The sequence below is a fragment of the Patagioenas fasciata genome, chromosome 15, assembly GCF_037038585.1.
Source record: "Patagioenas fasciata isolate bPatFas1 chromosome 15, bPatFas1.hap1, whole genome shotgun sequence".
NCBI classification, from domain to species: Eukaryota; Metazoa; Chordata; class Aves; order Columbiformes; family Columbidae; genus Patagioenas; species Patagioenas fasciata.
The window spans coordinates 929,019-943,960 of record NC_092534.1 but is presented as its reverse complement, the minus strand read 5'-3'; the positions used below and the strand labels follow the sequence as shown (position 1 = coordinate 943,960).

At 42.2% G+C, this 14,942-nt stretch overlaps 1 protein-coding gene across 1 annotated transcript in view; it reads right to left on the bottom strand.

The window, feature by feature from the left end:
* Positions 1–14,942, bottom strand: part of SHISA9 (shisa family member 9) — a 183,188-nt gene that overhangs the window by 21,365 nt on the left and 146,881 nt on the right. Inside the window, 1 exon segment of the mRNA XM_065850840.2 lies at positions 1,993–2,148. Within this exon segment, the coding sequence (XP_065706912.2) occupies positions 1,993–2,148 (156 nt within the window).

Below are 14,942 nucleotides of genomic sequence, written 5' to 3'. Positions count from 1 at the left end.
TGGCATCGTGGAAAAACTCTTTGTGATCTTGGGATGTACTCAAGAGGTCCCTCTGGGGAGGAATCATGTCCTTGAGAGTCCAAAAGTGGTTAAAAACTGAGTGTTTTCAACACTTGTGACATACATCCAGACAAAAAGTGTGAATGTATAACAGTTTCAAAATCTCTATTGGTTTTTTCTGCTGAAAAGTTTGGATAACAATGCAGCACTTTTATACTTTTCCTGTGAAAACTCACCTGAATATCAAACAGGGCTAATATGGTCTGAGACCAGTAGTTCTATGGGGAAAAAAGGGAGAGGGGTTAGAAAGGATAGGGGAAAAGCACGGGAAGATGCTGCAATCCTGGGAGAAAATGTCCCTGAGAGTTATGTTTAATTTAGTTTAAGATTTTGAGAGGCATTATACAGCTTCTGGAGCTGAAGTGCACAATCTTTCAAGGTTGATTTAACTGTATGGTTATAATCGAGCTGCTTTAAAAACTTGTACTCAGACACCCAAGAAATATCTAAGTTCTAATTTAATAATTTGAAGAAACAAGTACATTCAGTGGCTCTTGAGCAGATGAGAGAAGTTTCTTTTGAGTGTTTCATCTCTCATTTTATTATGCTTAAGTACCTTTTAGCTTTGATGATTGGCTTGGCCTAAATTGACGTCTGAAAAAGAAGCCTGATATCAGTGCATAAATCGGTGATAATCACCACATCATTACACAGTATCAGCTTTTGAAGAAGGAGTTGTAAAGCGACTGTCTGTATTCAAAATTCAAAAGAAAGCTCTTAACCCTTGTCTTTTATAAACAGATTAAAAATGCCATTTGTAAGAGACAAAAATGGCAAGCTAAAGCAAAGCTGAACAATTTGAGATAGGACTTGGATGTCTGCCTTAGAGGTCTGCTGTCCTGGAGGTCAGATAAAGGAATGTCAGTCTGTGATACACACATTTTCTGGCATGATGACTACTAGATTCTTAAGTCAGAATGTTCTCAGCTGTTCTGCTGTTTTTCTGAGCTAAATAGCTGTCTGGAAATGTGCAGTGTGATGCTGCTCTGCATTCCTGGGGAGATGATGTTTGCATCCACATGCGTGAGCTGAGCCAGGGTTAGTGGGAAGCTGTTTGTGAATAGACCCTCCAGTTCCTGATGTATTATTGTCTAGAAGGGGCCCAAAATGTAAGGTGGTAAAGGCTTTCTGTCTTCACATGGTGTGCAGCAGGTATTTATGGCTGCTGAAAAGTCTTATACGCTTACGGTTCCAATTTGAAAATGATGTTGAAGTCTTTAGCCACTGTTGTCCTTTTCCCTCCCCAGAACTGTTTTGTTGAGGATGTTCCCCCATTTGCTTAAAACAATAGTCTATGATATTCATCAGTACAGAAAACAGCCACCACTGGGATCTTCATTAGGAGCTTTATGATGCGCTAATTGTTCGAAATCATAAGGCCTCAGAATATTCCTCCAGTGACCTAGTAATGCACATTCTGCAGAAAATGTGAAAGCTCTTACTTCGGAAGTCTACAAGTTTCTTCTCCTTTTGGAAGTACTTAGTAGTTGTCTAAATTATATGCTTTAAATTTACAACATATCTGATGTTTTTCTCTCTCATTTGTGCAGAAAAGTATGGAAAATACATACCAAAATGCATAGTTAGTCATATTCAGGGCATAAAGAAGTAGGGCTGAATACTACACACACAAATAGGCAAAATGTGCTGAAAAATGGTGTACAATAGGTACGGTGTGGTTTTGTGTGCATATACGAACACACATGCATATGATCACCAATTCTTACATGTACTTTTCTTATCACTAATTATAATCCCCCTGTGAATTTATCATACATTTCCAACTAACATGATATTCTGTATGAAATTCTGCTGTGAAGTATCCAGATGAGCAAGACTTTGTTTTTAACTTGGAAGCAGAATGTCAGCTGCCAACAGCAAAGGCAGCAGACTGATCTGAAGGAGAAGTCATGCGTCGTGCTGCTTACTTACCGACTGCCTTTAGAGAGGCGTACTTGTTAAGCTCTTTGCCTGGGGGCTGTTGCTCATATGGGTTTGTGATCTGTCCCAGGCTGGGATATGAATGTTGATGTGCCATCTGAGGAAGGAGGGGAGAGGTTGGCATGACATTATTCATCTGTGGTGGATCTGTATTAAAGAAAATCGACAAGCATTAAGAAAAAAAAAATCAGTCTTAAGATTTTAACATCATTATCCAGTACAGATTAGACAGGATATGTCATGAGATTTAATGCAACAAAACATTATTTACTGCGAAGTGGGAGTCTGAGTACAGCAAACCTGTACTTCAAACAGTTAATGGCATGATTAAAGGCTGATGAATGATTGTAGCAATAGATGCTAACTTTTGTATTAAAAAGATTTTTGAACTAAGAAATAGGTTTTCAAAACAATTGAACACCAACATAAAGACTGAATTACTGCAGCATTAGGATACAAAGCAAAACTTGAAGTTTATTCCAAGGTAGCTTGTGCAGTTAAATAGCCAGGCTAATTTAAATTGGCTCAGGCAGGCTGCTCCATAAATGCAGTTACACTGCTTTTAATACCAGCACCAGCTTGGTTATTTGCACAGCATTATGTTGTGTTCTGTAGACATGCCCCACAGTGCAGAATGTGCAATTTTGACTCATGACTATCATTAGGTAATTTCTTCAAAGCTCACACTTTGTCCTTATGTTTTCTCCTTTTCCCTGACAGTAGGCTTCCCAATGTCATACCAAGATAATGTTTTCTGTAGCAGACATACCTAAAAGCAGGAGCTGATTAGTGCTTATGTACCATTTTATACCAGCACTCACTCCATATCTGTTCTATAGTTGATTTGTTCCTTTGCAGTAGCGAATACAGCCTGGATACCTTCCTTTCTCAGATACTGTCATGGTTTGATCCCAGCTACTAACTAAGACCATGAGAGCTGCACACTCACTTCCCCCACCCCCCAGGTGGAATAGGGGAGAGAATCAAAGAAGAAGGGAGACACTTGTGGGTTGAGATAAGAACAGTTTGATAAGATAACAAAATAATAATAAGTATGTAAAATGATGTAAAGTGAGTGATTGTGCAGTTTATCACAAATTCTGTCCATGCTGAACAGCCAGTCCCAGAATGGAGAGCACCCTGGTCCTGAACAGCCCATCCCAGAGAGAGTGACCAGGCAAAAGGCAGAAAGGCCAAAAGCCAACTGCCTATCAGCAGAATGGCAAAAGGCTGAACCAACACCGAGCTCCAAACAGAGCTCCCAAACAGAACTACTGGAGTAACTAGGTGGATATGGATATAGCTCTGGCTGTATAGTGAGCATGACACTAATGGTGGTGCATATTTTGTTGACCAGCCTGGATGTTAGCCCAGGTGCTGTGCCATTCTTCTCCCTCCCAGCTGCTATTTTGTACCTGCAGCTGGACAGTTGAACAAATCCTTGGTCTCCCTGGCAACAGCCAAAATATCAGTGAGTTCTTACAATATGTACCTCCTCCAAAACACAGTCTAGCTACTGAGAATAAAGCATTAACTCTATCTCAGGGAAAAACAATTTTATCACATTATTCTCACACTAAATCCAAAACAAAAGACCTTTCTAGCTACCAAGAAGAAAAGGTTCTAACTGCATGAAGAAAATTAACTCAATTTCAGTTAAACGTGCACAGATACACCATAATTCAGTAGTTATTTTTGATGTTTAGTTCCAGCCTCTAAAAAGTTTGATCAGAATTGTATACTGTGCTCAGTTTTCAGACCTGAATTTCAACAAATTTCAACATGGTCAGCAAGCATATCTTTTCTGCAGAGTCTTTCTCCAGGCTACGTATTTTGAGATATTTGGAGCTGATTGTCAATCCTATGACCTTATCATGGCTTCCAAAGACAAATGCATTTTTCTCCTGCAATGAAACCATGGTGCTGAATTGGTGACAATGCAGTAACTTCCCCAGCATCATGCACAGGCTTACGACTGTGGAGAAAGCAAGCGGGGCAGTTGGGGGGAAGCAGCCTCATTGTGATGGAGGGAGCAGACCAGCCCCAAGCGCCCATGGGATCTGGCAGGAGCCAAATCTCCCTGCAGTTTGCCAAGATTATAAGTGAACTGAGCCACTTGGTTTTCCACAACTCATTAATGAAGCTGAGCACATGGGCAGGAGCTCCGGAGCCAGGTAACAGATTTACTGCTGGGAGAGCAAAGGAGAGCGAGGGTGGGTTTAACTTTCCTCTTGTCTGTGGCTGCTGCCTGGTGCAGTCTCTGCGGAGCAGAGCAATCACATCCTCCTCCCACACACATGGAAACACCTTCTGAGGGCACCTCGAGGCAATGCAGGAAAAATTCTAGAAGTGCTACCATCTAATAAGAGGATGATTCTTCTTGCTGTTACCGGTTGTGGGTAGTAGGTAGACCTGGATGAGAAATGATTTTCCCTTAACAAAAGAGTTTTGCAGTAAGTGGTTTTCTTTTTCCTTTAACAAACAAATGAAATCTGAACTTGGACCTTTTTTTTTTTTTTTTTTGCAAATATTGTGCCAGATTGGAAGAAACACTTTGTTAGAATTTAAAAATTTTTTTTTTTTTTGCAAATATATTTATGATTTTGAAATTCTAACAAAATGTTTCTTCCAATCTGGCACAATATTTGCAAAAAAAAAAATATATATATACATATATATATATATACATACATATATATATATTTATATGTATAAATAAGTTGGCTCACTTTTAAAAGGGAAAGCATTATTTTTGATTGAAAACCAGAAACCTTTCTATTCTAGAATTCCCCAAAAAAAGTGCTGGAACACTTTCTGAATCCTTTTTGATAGGTTTACCTTGAAAGGTAAGTCAGCCCTTTCACAGAAACAGCTGTTATTTTAATGAATCGCTGTTTTCTAATAAGTAGAAGCTCAGTAAGTTTCCGTTCAACTCTAGCACTAGCACGTCTGATGTAACTAAGTAGAGTGACTCTTCTCTTGGAGGGAGATTTCAAGAAATCCTATTCTGTTCCCATTTTATCTCCAGTGTACAGCTCAGGAAAGCCTCTTACACCAACAGCTTAAACCATAAAATAGCTGACCACGCTTTCCAAACCATCCATATGGACATCCAATGTCTCTTACGGTTGCACCTCCCAGTACACTTTTGAGGAGCAATGCCAGCACAGCTGCATTTTGGTAACAGGGCAGCTCTAAAGATATGGGTGGGACCTTTAATATAAGGAAGGTGTCAACCTTTTACAACCACGTTCACTCATTTTTTTTCTGAGTAGAGCTAAATCAGCACTTCGTAGATGCTACTATATGAAGTTCCGTTGTGGCAATTCTTATTATTCAGTCTGTCAAACATCATGATTTCGTTGGGATGGGAGTATTTGGAGCACCGGTATTTCTATGCTCACTGCCAAAGTGACTTGCAGTTATGGAGACTTGCAAAACCAATGTAAACAAGGTGTGGTTAACCAGGATGTTTTTCTAACTGTGTTTCTTACTTAGACCTATCATTTTTATTCAGTCATCTCTTTAAGCATAGTGAAGAAAGTTCCCCCCGAAAGGAATGGGGGGAAATTAATCAGGTCCAGGTGTTCAGTGCCAAACTCTGTTGTTACTGGGTTGCTGGGCTACTAATGTTTCTGGGGTTTGGTTCTTTGAGTGTTTATGAAGACGTAAAGAAATATATGTTCCATTTCCAGATCATCTTTGACTTCTCTTTTGTCTTGTTAAAAGCCCAGAACTCTCCTGAACTGTGAACTTCGAGCAAATGAATGAGTCATTGTTTCAGTGCTGCCCTGACTGCACAGTGCCCCTCACTCATACACAGGTACTTACACGAGACTAAGTCATCACATGGAAGACACGGTTCAAATTACTTGTTCAGTTGGCCATTTGCACAAAGTAAATTAAACAAAAGGCCAAACTCTGGCAAAGTGCATTGAACTATATTGAAGAACGATTCTTATTTATAAAGAGAGTCCCATTGGAATGGACTCCTAGGACCTAAAAGGAAAATCTCAGCTTGATATATATACATCTGTCTCAATACTCAGTATTTACATACTCAATTTTAGTCTAAATGGCTCTAATCGGTGAATGTTGAATTTGTTTGCAAGCCTACTAAACTGTGTGTGATCTGATTCTTTATCTTTGGGTTTCTAGAAATACGTGAGCAAATGGGATGCTTGCATTGTCTTCTCTACACGTAGTTAATGTAAGGATGATGGAGAAATTCACCTATATTTGGATGCTATTCAGGAAATGTTTGTAATTAAAGATAACAATGGTGTAATGCAAATTCTGCAGCAGGCACAGTGATGGGGAGCATAAGTCCAACCACTGGGGGAGACCAGGCTTAGCCCTGAGCAACCAGGAGGTATTAAACTGGACTGACCTCCCCCGCTCTGGGAAAGCCACATTTATAACTAAAGAAGGTACTGGCCTCAGCAGTGTTGTCTTATTCTTGTAAATACTGCTTCAGTTTCAGCAATACTGAATAAGGATTCCCTCAGGAAATAAACAAGTTTGTCTACAACTACTTCACAAGATCTAAATGTGAAATTTGAGATTTTTCAATTTGAGATTTTGACTTTTTTTTTTCCTGACATTGGAAAAAAATAGTAAGCGTTAAATTTTTGGGAGTAAACCATAATCCCTTGCACTATTCAAAGTATTTTGGGGTGCAAGGGATTGGTTTCAGTTGGAATAAAGTTTAACCAGAAGAAAAACCCTACCAGATTTATCACTGACCTCTAGTGCCAAGTTAAATCCTTCATACTTACAAACCAGATATCTGTGATTGGCATTTGCAGATACCTGGCTTCACTGAATGGGGAGAACTTGAACCTGAGAGCTGTGGCTGTGCTGATACGTTCCTGTTGGCAACCTGACACGGGTACCTTGTCCAGCACGGTGTTCATGGAACCAGCTGCACCGTGCCACTGCCAATTTAGGGATTTATTTGTAAAAGGCAGAGAATATGAACATCACAAAGAGTCAAAAAACTGTCTGTGCCACAGCTTCTAGCATGAATAGTCAGACCTGATTAGCAATGGTGATATTGTAAAAACCCTGCCATATTCCCAACATATCTTATTTTCTGCTGAAGCGAGGAAATACAATGCCAGGCGGCTCCCGAACCTCCCAAGACTCTGAGGAGTCATTCTGGACGTAGTGTTAATGGTTTGCTCTTTGTCTTGCTGCTGTAGCCCAAAAGAAAGAGTTTGATAAAGCATGCTGGAGCTCCCCACACAAAGGCTCGATGTCTGCTGGGCAGGAAGGGAGCCATTCAGGAAAAAAGAAAAGCAAAGAAGTTCTGCAAGGTGCTGAAGAGTGCTTTCCACTGCTACCCCCTTAAGCGGTCTAGGTATAGAAAAGCTTGTGGGAGGCAAATGGAACAAAAAACTAGAACTGGAAAGAAGCCGTCCCAGTTTATAGCTAGAAAAAGTGGGTTTTACATCCCAACCACCACCAACGAGCCTTTGGAAAAAGCGAAGGCCTCCGCTCCTGCTCACAGTCCCAGCAGTTGACAAAGACTGATCATTATGTTATCTGCCTGTTATCTTGACCTATGTCTCAGCCTGTGCAGTTGAAACTTGTATCCAGATGTCACAACTAACAGCTTACTGCATTTTTCAAGTGGAAAGGCTTTTTTAGGCTGTTTCCACCCCTTCCTGATGGTGAATTTTGGAGTTGCTTTTGTGTGCATCATGGTGACAGCAATAATGTAATTGGTTGCTGCCGCTATGCTGCACTCCATTCAATTAAGACAGTGCTACATCTAATTTATGCATTTCATTCAGAAATCAAGGAATGGGCATCGCAGCAATTATTAAATACAAATAAGAAGCCAATGTGGAAACACCTGACACACCACGGTGACATGTTTGAATGTGTAAGACAAGGCAAAAGCCCCCAAACATTTTGTTTGTTTGTTTTGTTTTCTGTGTTGCTCGTAGAATAAATTGTGCTGTTCACCTCATTTTCATTTCTCTTGTCAAGAAGCTGCCAGGGTTATGGGAGATACTGGGGGTTAGAGGAGGGATGCTGGCAGGTTGTAGCAATAATAAGCTTGTGCCCTGTTTGAGAGCCAACAACCTGCCAGGGACGTCCCTCCAGCTCAGCCACCGTCCTCCTGCTCCTCAGCCCTGAGAGGGGAACCTGCTCTGCAACCCGGCCTGGGGATTCGTCCCTCTCAGGAGCCTGAACTCAATGATTCGGTACTTGAAGACAGGGAATATGAAAAAACTCCATAGGCACAGAGTGGAAATGAGCAGTAAATGAGCAGTTACAGCTATACGGAAAAGAAGAAATGAGACAGGCAATGCAGTGAAACAACAGGAGAGGATGGGGGAAGGGCAGGAAAGCAGAGGAGATTTTGCTGTAAAAGCCACCTGCAGACACACATACAAAAGAAATGAGAACAAGACAGACAAAAGAAGACTGGGAAGTCAAGGGAGAAGAAAAGGAAAATTCAGAGCAAAATATAATAATAGCTGAGCATTTTCAGATACTCAAGAGAAAAAGATATGCCCTGAGCTGACTAAAATTGAAAATAATAGCTATGAAAACAGGATAGATATGAGTGATTAGAGAATACTATCTAAAATTGCTCCCCTCCCATCCCTAACTGCACTGCCACCAACATGCAGATTTGCCTCTTTGTTCTTGAGTGTATTATACTTAATTATAAGACTAGCTCATCCAGCATCACAGATCCATACAATCACAATTCCTACAAGACTAACCAACAAACTGCAGGTGCTATTGCTGAAAAATCCCAGAGATGATGAAAGCTGTGAGATTTTAACAACTAGACTATGCCTGCAAAGTAATTCATTCCAGACCAGTTCCTCCCTGGATAATAAGACTGTTCTCCATTCTTGGGACTGATCCTCCTGGTGGGGTGAAACTCAAATCCTTGGCCTCTACACTTGTTCTTGCTGCTCTGTAGGTTGGCTCGATGTGGTTGAACCTTCCCCAAGGTTTTGTGTCTGTGTGCATTTTCCTACGCCTAGATAACTTGAGTTTTTTCTCTCTTTGTAGGTATTGTATTGCCATTGTCCTTGTATTTTTATTTTGATTCTTTGCCCCTTCCTTCGAATTAGCATTAAATGTTTTCTTTTCAAGGATATTCTTGCATCCAGAGCATCACTGTATGCAGGACTGGAGAGGGTATGTTCTGCAACAGCTGGTATGTCAAAGTCAGGCTGCGCACCCATTAGGGGATGCACTATTTGTGCACATATAGACATATACGTAACACGTGTGGTCCTTCCAGTATAGGGGCTACTCTCTGTCCAGTACTAGATGTGTGACAGGAGGGTGCAAGGGCCACAACAGTATTTATATGCAAAATGGTCTCTGAAAGGTGTGTGCTTACCCTTGCACTAGGGGTTATGCCCCAAAACAGTGATCTTCTCATACCCTTTGGTTTGCATTAACTGTCATAAATCTGCATGGTCTTGTTCTCCACATAGTGGTAAAATGGTATTTCAGCTCTTGTTAAATTAACGGCACTCTGCAGCAACATTTTCCACAGCCTAGTACAAGCCCTAAATGGAAAAGTATTGCTATTATCTAATCTCAATTTCTTATCTTGCAGTTTAACTCATTTTGTATTTTAGCAAGAACAGACGGTTGCAATCCAGCTTCTGTACCATTCACTATTTCATACGCTTTTTTCCCACTTTTCAAATATTTCTCTCTTTTCTGAAGTAAATAATTCCACTCCTTTCAGTCTTTCTTCATCGGCAGTCTTTCCAAGCTTTGATCATTACTGCTTCCATTTCTCTATACTTGCACCCTTGAAACGCAGCTTGAGATGAGATTCTACCCTCAGTAACACATGGAGAAATCTTATTCCGTCTATGACGGTATCGTAAGTCATCCCTATAAGTCTCTGTCCCTTATGATATGCAGACTTCTTGTTTTTTCATCAGTGATGCACGAGTCATGTGAGCAGTTGTATTTTCCCTAAATGTGATAGCTCTGAGACAATGCGTATCTTTTCATGGCAATTTACACCAGCCAGTCATCTGTTCCGTCTCTGCGCCGTATCACAGAAACGTTCTTGTAACAGAGACAACCTACCCGTCTAATCACCGTCACAAAAAGGATCTGAGATGAGTGGGATGGCATTGCAACCAGCAAAAAAATGTTTCTGTTTAATGGAAGTGACAGTCTACAGTGTAAATGCCTGTCATCAAACACACTGTCTTGCGCCTTCCTCTGTCCTACCAAGCAGTTGTGGGAGTTAGTCCCGTGCTACGTGCTCTACTCTTGATTCTCCGTGCTGCCGCTGAACGTGAGGACCTCTCATGTACTGAGGTCTGGTGCTGTGTGTTTTCTGTTCGCTGCCTACGTGATTAACCCCTTGGTCTGGTGCCGTCTTCCATGGTAGAGGTTGCATGGCCTTTCACATACGGATACCCTCAGTGGTTTTCTGAGGGGAAGCTTTTTTACCCCAAATAGAAAACTGCTGGACACAGGAACATCCGCAGTTCCACTGCCAGACTGATCAAGGTATTGAGCTCTGGAGCGGTGGCGTGGGCCGTGCTGGCAGTGGGGAGCAGGAGCAGCTGCGCCATCCCTGCTGCAGTGCTGACGGACCATCGACATTCCTGCTGGAGCAAGCTGAAAACCGGCGAGAGAGAGAATGGCGTAAGAGCTCTTAGCACCTTGTTGATCTAATTTGAGACACTGGTGAACAAGGTTTTTGTGTTCATACTGTGGATGCGCTCTTTATGAGAAGGCACTATGGTAGGGAGATTCAGGAGCTGGTGTTGAGAGACAACGTCACTCGTCTGGACACGGGAAAGAAGGTCACAGAGTGCACAGCGCTGTGCCCGTGGTGCACGGCGTGGGAGCAGCGGGCTCTCCTGGCAGGAGGGGCGAACGGCAGAGACCCCCGCGCTGGGTGCTCGGAGCTGGTGCTGCGCAAACACGCCCCGGCCTCTTTCTGAATGGCAGAATTCCCAGGTGTCCTTCCAGTGCAGTGGGATCTGTGCTGCTGTCAGATGAAGGCAACGCTATCTACACACACTTGAAACAGATGGACTCTTCATTCTCAATATTCTGTCTGAAGTGCAGATGAGGACAGCACTAATTTTACAATAAAAATCATCCCCCTCCACCCCTTTAATTTTCTGTCGACATCCTTCAGGCGCTTACCTATGTGAAAGTCAGAGATTATATTTCTTTGAATAATGATTTAGGGAGGGAGGTGTGAAACATAAAAGAAGGGAAATTAGTATCAGAATGACCAAAGAGGGGTGGAGCTCCGCTGCCGTCTAATCCCAGGGGGCAAGTGCACACACCGCTCCTGTAAAAGGGCCTTTTCCTTACTGAATGTGCTGCCGCCACCTCATGTTTAAATTTGTGGGCATTATTTATATAGATAAGAATCTTATGCCTGTGAGCTCGTCCGTGGGGACAGGTTACAAATGGGGAAGGAGACAACTGCAGGTTTGTGTATCAGTTAAATCAAGAGCGGGTGACTGAAGTTTCCGTTCTCTGGTGCTGTGAGGGGCTGGGTTCTCCGTGGTTGCAGTGGGTTCGGAGACAGGGCCTTAGATCATGTTTCGGGTTTGGCCTCCGTGTTGCCAGTTGGAGTCCAAGTGTGTAGGAGCAGAACGCTGTGCCATCACCATTTCCCTGCCATCGGGGGCGGCAGGGGGACACCACCGGCCGTGGGGCTGAGCTGCCTGCAAGCCTCTGGCTTCTGCTTCTGGCTTCCCTGGGGCCCAGCGCTGTATCGCCACGCTCACATGCTTCTAACGTTTTCTGGGCTTTTGCTTTGCAGAAGTCTTACAGTCTGAGGTTGGTTTTCCATGTAGACTTTTATTACGTGACACCGTATCTCCTTTTATGAAGGTTATTTTTGTGTCTTCTGAAGGTTTGCTTTTCCTTCATAATTACTCACAACCTGACAGATTTATAATCCTCTGATAGGATTTGTGACATTGTAATCTTCTCGAGAGCAACCCATTGTGGCTTCACAAACGGAGGATTATAACCTTTAAGAAGGCAATAAGCAGATGAACTCTTGAGATATGAAGACCTTGCTTCCCCATCAGCTTCCCGCGCCAGTAGTGGGAGGGCAGAGCGGCGCTGTGTTCTCGCTCCCTCCCACGGTTCTGGTTTTCTTCATCTTCTTTTGCCTCAAGTAGCAGAGTTGAGAATTTAATTAAACCCACCAGTTATACACACTTTGAGCACTGCAAATATCCTTAGCTATGCAAATTAGGAAAAGATGCATCCAGCAAATTTGCCTTACACAACAGAAGTTTTTTTGCCTGGAAGATTGTAATTTACACTTTCCCATAAGGTATTGTTTTACAAATCAAATACTTCTGTGCCTTTTCACAGAGATTAAGAGAGTCTGCTAAGCTGTACTAACCAGCTCAGATTATTTGTATTACCTATTTTGTCTTTCTATTAAATGACTTGTATTCCAACATTTTTACCTAATGGGAACGTGCCTGTCATTGTAATATTTATTCTAAGTGTTTGTATGCCTTACTTGTTTATTGTTTTCCCTTACCATAGTGGTTATTGGTGAACAATAAGTATAATTTTTTATACAGCTTGGATGTATTAAAAATTCCCTTCCTTCAAGCATTCCACTAGTTTGTGTATTAGCTGTCCCAATATACTAACTGTTCAGTAAGAAAAGACTAGATAGTATAAAAATTATAAAAACAAAATGTTACCAGCTTTGTGTCTTTGTTATTTACCGTTCAGTGTAAACCGTAACTTGGTGGTCCCCTGCATACAACTGTGGGTGACACCTGCATGGAGGATCCTCACGTTGTTCACAGGCAAAGGCAACTGAAGGGTTAACATTTCAGGCCGAGGTAGAGGTAAAATTGGAAGGAGTTGTTCCCCTTCAGTCAGCAAAGGCAAAGGACAATTTCACTGGCTAATCATCCAGCTAATGTGGGCTTGGAGAAATATTTTACTTAAATATGTATCTCACCTGAGCATATTCTTTCCTGATATACCTGCCCAACAATGGAGAATCAGTGTGCTTTTTACTTTATGGCATAATTTAGTTTATTCCTTTAGAGTCTCTCTAGAGATAAAAATATATCAGTGTGCTACAGTGAAGCTGCAATATCCAGTTATGGATCTCTTCTTTCCTGATCCACATGTGCAAGTCTTATTAATGTCAGTGCCATTTTTGGTTTGTTAGTTTGTGTTAAGCAAATAAACACTCGGAGAAAGAACTCAGAAGGTTGGTGAAGAATTAGAGTTATGTTCTTGGAGAAACAGCCGTAATTCCTTATCTTTTAGAATAGCGGAGAACAGAATCCACTGATCACGGAGTAGAATGCATGTTATCTTGTTGCATAGAATCACAGAAAATACAAATGACTGGCTTTTCAAAAGATCACCTCATTTATCCTGTACCCCTCTCATTACCTGTGCTCTTGGCAGATATTAATCATGTTTTTAAAAAGCCTCCGGTGAGGGCCTCCCTGCACAGTCTGTTCCAGTCCTAATGCCCTTCCCGTGGCGTCCTCACCATTGGAGAACTTGCCCTATTACCTGTTTCACATCTCCTTTAAAGGAGACGAAGTTCCCTCGTTGTCTTATTCCCCAAGGACAGGAGGAACAGATGATTACCGCCCCTTGGACTGCAGCACTTTCCGTGTTTGGAGTCTCTGTGCTGCAGAATGGGAACGCTTTCAGACTTCTCATACAGAATGATTAGAGGTCTCAGAAATTTGGCCTTTCTGAACACATCTTTCTTGAGGTCTGGCATCTCAAACCTTCTCATATTTCTCATATCTTGTGGGATCTCTACTTATTTATGCACCCTAGCATACCATTTCTTCTCTGCCATCAGCATGGTGGCATTGATCCATTCCTGCCTTCGATCCCCTAAAGCCCAGAAATCCTTTTATGTCAGACTGCTCTTTACTGTCTCATTCCTATCCTGGGTTTGTTTACGTGATTATTCTTATACATAGAACCTTGCATCTCATTTAGTAGGGATGCACCTTGTTTTTTCACACCATTTTCCCAGCTTCTTAGGATCTTTTGAATTCTAATTCTGTCCTTCAAGGCCTTTGAAATCCCTTCCAGCTTGGTGTTGTCCACAAATTTAATAAGTGCCTGTATGCTCTGTCCCACCATCCTCCTTATTAATGAAAGTATTGCGCAGTATTGGAGACAGAATAAATCCCTGCAGAAGTCTCTTCGATGTATCCTTCCATTTCAAAAAAGTAAGAATCATTGGGGACTATTGTTGGAATGCAATTTTTAGACCATTTTGCACCTATCTTCTAGAAACAGCTTCTGAAAGCCTATTAAAAATTAAGACTGATTATATCTATAGCTTTCCCCCATCCAAAGGGATGTCATGCAAAGAAATTGCCCAGTGATAGGGAAGTCTCTTTTCCCTGCGTATCCTGTAGCACAGACTCAGGCATTGATTCCAGATATTCTTCTTAAATAAATATTTGTGAGATACAGTGTAGTGCAGCTCAAAGCGGGTGCATCCCGAAGAGGGACCCTCAGCAAAACAGAAACTTGGACAGTTGTACCCCCACATCCCCCCTGCCCCACGTCACTCCGGGCCAACTGCAAAATTAGGGTCTGCGGTCTGCTGGTTCTTCACTGACCTGTTGTGATAGGACAAGGGGTGATGGTTTTAAACTAAAGGAGGGAGATTCAGGCCGGACATGAGGAAGGAATTGTTGCCCTGAGGGTGGTGAGAGCCTGGCCCAGGTTGGCCAGAGAGGTGGTGGATGAACCATCCCTGGAGACATCCCAGGCCAGGCTGGACGGGGCTCTGAGCAACCTGAGCTGGTGAAGATGTCCCTGTCATGGCAGGGGGGGCACTGGGGAGCTGGGGAGGGCCTTCAACACAAACCATCCTGTGATTCTATGATTTTCATCAGGCTGGCCATCAGTCGAAGTCCTGACCTTCAGTTGCT